The 4,572-nt window shown below is 32.7% G+C and overlaps 1 protein-coding gene across 1 annotated transcript; it reads right to left on the bottom strand.

Moving 5' to 3' along the window:
- Positions 1-1,903: 1,903 nt before the first annotated feature.
- Positions 1,904-2,798, bottom strand: LOC114419804 (chaperone protein dnaJ 11, chloroplastic-like). The gene has a single exon (XM_028385598.1). It carries the CDS (start codon positions 2,716-2,718, stop codon positions 2,242-2,244), a length of 477 nt encoding a protein of 158 aa, XP_028241399.1. The 5' UTR covers positions 2,719-2,798; the 3' UTR covers positions 1,904-2,241.
- Positions 2,799-4,572: the final 1,774 nt, after the last annotated feature.

Below are 4,572 nucleotides of genomic sequence, written 5' to 3' on the forward strand. Positions count from 1 at the left end.
AGAGTCTAGTCCATTACAGTGATAGATAAATATATGCTTTATCTTCTTGTACTATTCAGGGCCACAATACACATCACGATGAGTTTGCTACATATCTTCTTTCTAGAAGGATAGGAGGACAACATCAAAATTAATTAATTTTCAAAGCTGCTGAAAAGTCACCTCCACGAGGAGGAAAATAATGCCATTTTCATTTTTCATTCGTTTCATAACCTGTGATTCGTTTTTATAATTTTATGTCTTTATTTTTTCTTTACGTATTTTCTCTAAAATGTAGAATGGTATGTAGTTAGCAATGTGAAAATTTTGTTATCACGCTAAAATTAAATCAAATCTTATATCATCACAGTAAAATAAATTAATTGTTAAGTATTTATCAAAGGAGAACTTTATTAATCACGTTTTCTGTCCCATTTACACAAATGTTATTTTCTCTTTCAGTTCAAGAGAATTTTAGTCAAAACCTCTGATTGAATGAATATTCTTTTCTTTTCTTTTTCTTTGTTGTATGCGGAGATTATGTTCTCACTTCTTAGGTGCCCGAAAAATATAGCTTGCATATATTGTTTACTTGTTTCGTTATCCTTGACATATACTGGTGGTCCATGCCTAGTGACACTGCAACAACGTCTGAGATTTCAAATTTCATGTATATATTAATCGTTCATCTAGTTTTGTTAGGATTAAAATAAATATACACAGTCAATATGAATGTTTTGATTCTATTAACTAATTAAAAATCATCTTTATACGATGTTGGTTTGTTATCCATTTTATGTGATAGATCATTTTAAAATTTAAATACTTAAAATCACTCTCATGATCTGTGTGATTCAAAATATTGCTATGCATGTTCCCTTTGTCAGGTTTGAATTTATTTTCTATTTTCATTTATTAAGTTGATTGGCGATTAATTAGAAATAATGAGATCTGCATGACCACACAAATGTTGCTGGGACTGGGATTTCTGTTAGATCGCTTCAAATATTACATTTTCTTTTAAATTTTTTTATACTAAATGATATCTATTACCAAGAATAAAAAAACACGAAAAATTTAAAAGAGTAATGCCACGGGATCTTAGCACATGCAGTAGTAATAATTTATTAGATGATTATTAAGAAAATGAATGATGACAAAGTTTAAATAAAATATTTGAGAACTATTATTTGAATATAGTAAAGTATCACTATGTCATAATACTATATTATATTATGAATCACATTTGTCGCGGATATTGTCGTCCATGGACACCAAATTTTAATTTTATTGGATATTTTTTTAATTATGAAAATATTTTTTATGACCATATGACATGTGAATGTTATTTTTAAATATTTAAGAAAATGAGTAATAATTTTATAATAATTATTTTATTATCCAATAATAATAATAATAATAAATTTAATATAATATTTCTAAAAATAAATAAATATTTCATGAAACAAGCACTTGGAATATAACCTCAAAACATTATTGAACTATAAACAAATTTTCGTTTACCGGTTAACTTTTGGCAATTTCAATGGGAGGAACACGCACCTTACTTTTCTTGGGTTGTCCCTCTCATGTGCGTGGCAAGTTGGAACTTGGATCATTCCAAAAGGCACGGTACCCCATCTTCTAGAAACCTTGAGCTTCTAGCATTTTTTCCTTATGAACACGCCAAATGGAGTTGACTTTGGGTTTTTTAATAATAGAACCAAAAATTCCAATTACACAAAGCAAATTTCATTTAGAAAAAGCAAATTAACTTTCTTTGTGCTTTAGGTTATCTCGCCCCTAACCCTATCAACACCACGGATCTCAATCACCGCAAATAGAACTTTCTCTGTTTCTCAGTTCAATCATGTTCATGCTTTCTCTTAATTTCTTGAATTGATCGATAATTAATCACCACTAATAAACCTTGAGATGTTTTCTTAATTAATCGAAAAAAACAATACTAGAAGCAAAAGTACATATTGGACAATCTCATATACCAAAGTCAATTTTCTTCTGTTTTTTTCCTTTTCCTTTTGTTCATCCATAAAATTTTGATGATAAGTGGGAGAGAGTAAGTACAAGTGGCAGTCTATTCTACTCTACGCGTATATGTATGTTTGTAGCTATACATATACGTAGTATAATACAAACTCTAACGACTAACTAATTAGTGATTAATTTTACTATATGCAAGGAAAGGCGCTTCAACAACCGCGTCTTTTCCCATTCACTCGAGCGAGTCGACTCAGTGACTCACTACCAACACTGATCCGTTTCCCAGTTCCGACGCGTATAACCGGAGAACACCGCCGCCGTCGACAACGGCCGTTGTCGCCGGAAGAGCCTCTGATCGTAGTTGGCGCGCTTGTCGGGATCCGAGAGAGTAGAGTACGCAGCGTGGATCTTCATGAACTCATCGGCGGATGAGTTTTTCCGGTCAATCGCCGCCACGTCGGGGTGGAAGACTCTGGCCAGTCGCCGGTACGCCGCCTTGATTTCTTGGTTAGAGGCGCCGGCGGGGATGCCGAGAACCTCGTAGAGCGAAGAGCAAGAGGAGTTCAGATACGAAGGTCTCGGTTGCTCCGTCCAGGAAGAGCGAGCTTCCGCGGTGGCGGTGGCGGTGGCGAAGGCAACTATAGGCCTGGATTTGACGCGGCACGACGGAGAAGCCACGGCGTTGCCGGAGAAGTTAACGGCGGGAAGAGACGCTGGAAAGGACACGGAAGAAATCATGTTCGCTACTTGCTATATTGCGATCCGTTGGGATATGGAAATTGGGAATGGAATGTTAGTAACGAAATTTGGGATTAGGGTTGTTATATAAGAGTGAGGAGAGAGAAAGAAGGGAATGTGGAGCCCACAGTGAATATAACAGCGGTTTTGGCGTGTTTGGATTTTATGACACGGAAATAGAACTTATCCAATGGACGATGTGCTGACTCAGGACGTATCTGGCTTGGCTTTCGGCTTTAGCTTACCTTATTCTCTGCTTCGAGATCCACTAGTTAAACATCGTTGTCATATATATGCACTTGCCTAGTTTTCCAACCCTATTTTTCCCTGCCACATTTTTATTCGTGCCTGTGATTCAATAGTTTTGTCTGATTTTTCTTTTCCTACAAATTTTGCTTTTGCTCTGCTAATAATATTAAAGGTATGTATTAATTTTATTTTTGGTTGTTTTTCTGCACTTTCTATTAATGGATTTAATAGGTAAATCCGTTATCAAATAAATATAAAAAAGGGAAAATGCTAACTAGCTCATTATCTTAAGAGTTAAGACACTGCTTAAGTTGTCAAGGAATTTAAAATAAAAAAATTGTTAAAAAAATAGCGTTAATACATTTTTAGTGCGATTTCCAATGTATTCTTAAAATGAATTCTAGTAAAATAAATTATTTTGAATTCTTTTACTAGATTAGCATGACCCAAAAGAAAATCCTATGGATATTTTTTAAACCAAAAGAAGATTTTTGTTAATTTATTATGAATTATAGAAAATCCATCACTAATTAACATTCCATGCTATTTGTTGGGTGGAGGAAGATTTTTAAATTATCTTAAATTGATAAATCAATGATTCAAAATAGTACTGAATGTTAAATTGTTAATTAGTGATTGATCCTTTCACCGTGGCCTTTATGTTATTGAAGTATCCATTTTTTTTTTTCAAATTGGGATATTTTGAAGATTTTGGATTCAATATTATACTTTTTTTCAAATGCTATTGAAACACAACCATACGGTAAGGAACAAGAATCGGCGTGTCATGTGCTCTATGATGTCGTATTATCAGTGGATTCAGCAAACATAATTAATTAAACACCGTAACTTTTGTTTATATTTTCTTGGATCAAAAGCTTCAACATTCCCTTCCCATCTCAAAAAATAAAATAAAATTAGGGCAATTAATTATTAAAACTGATATAATAATAATTGAACAGCTATGGCCCGCCAGCTACCTTTGTTGCACATTTGGAAGATGAACATCATCATCATGTTCCCCTATACGTCTATCTTCCTTCTAGAGACGAAGACCAAAGATATCTTATATACCACCAATTAATGCTATAAGTGGGTTGCTAGTTACAACTTACAAGTTGCGCCAAATGCATGGCCCCAGTGCTTTGCTCAGATATTCAAATTCACATGGAAGCAATGTATATACTATTAGATTCTAATCTATAGAAACAATTAAATGTATCTCATATTCTCATTCCATTAATTAGTACTATTATTAGATACTATAGGCTTAATTAGTTTGAATTATCTTTTAATTTACGAGTCTTTTAATTAAAATAAGTATGAGCGCGAGGCAACTTAATTATATATTTAAATTTGGTATTTATAGAAAAGTTATTTGATCGATGAAACTTATAAAAAAAGTTAAAAGGAGAAAGTTTTTGAAATTATTTATATATAAAGATTTATAATTTTAATTTATGTCAAAAGTTTATTTTTTATGTCTTTTTCTACAAATAATTTGTCTCACATTAACTTTGCTTATAATTTAAAGAATGACTACTATGAAGTGTGAACTGCGAGGGTGCTGCTTAAGTTTTCAATTAATGATTTAATAAGAAAAAT

Source organism: Glycine soja, chromosome 1 (assembly GCF_004193775.1).
Source record: "Glycine soja cultivar W05 chromosome 1, ASM419377v2, whole genome shotgun sequence".
Classification (NCBI taxonomy): domain Eukaryota; kingdom Viridiplantae; phylum Streptophyta; class Magnoliopsida; order Fabales; family Fabaceae; genus Glycine; species Glycine soja.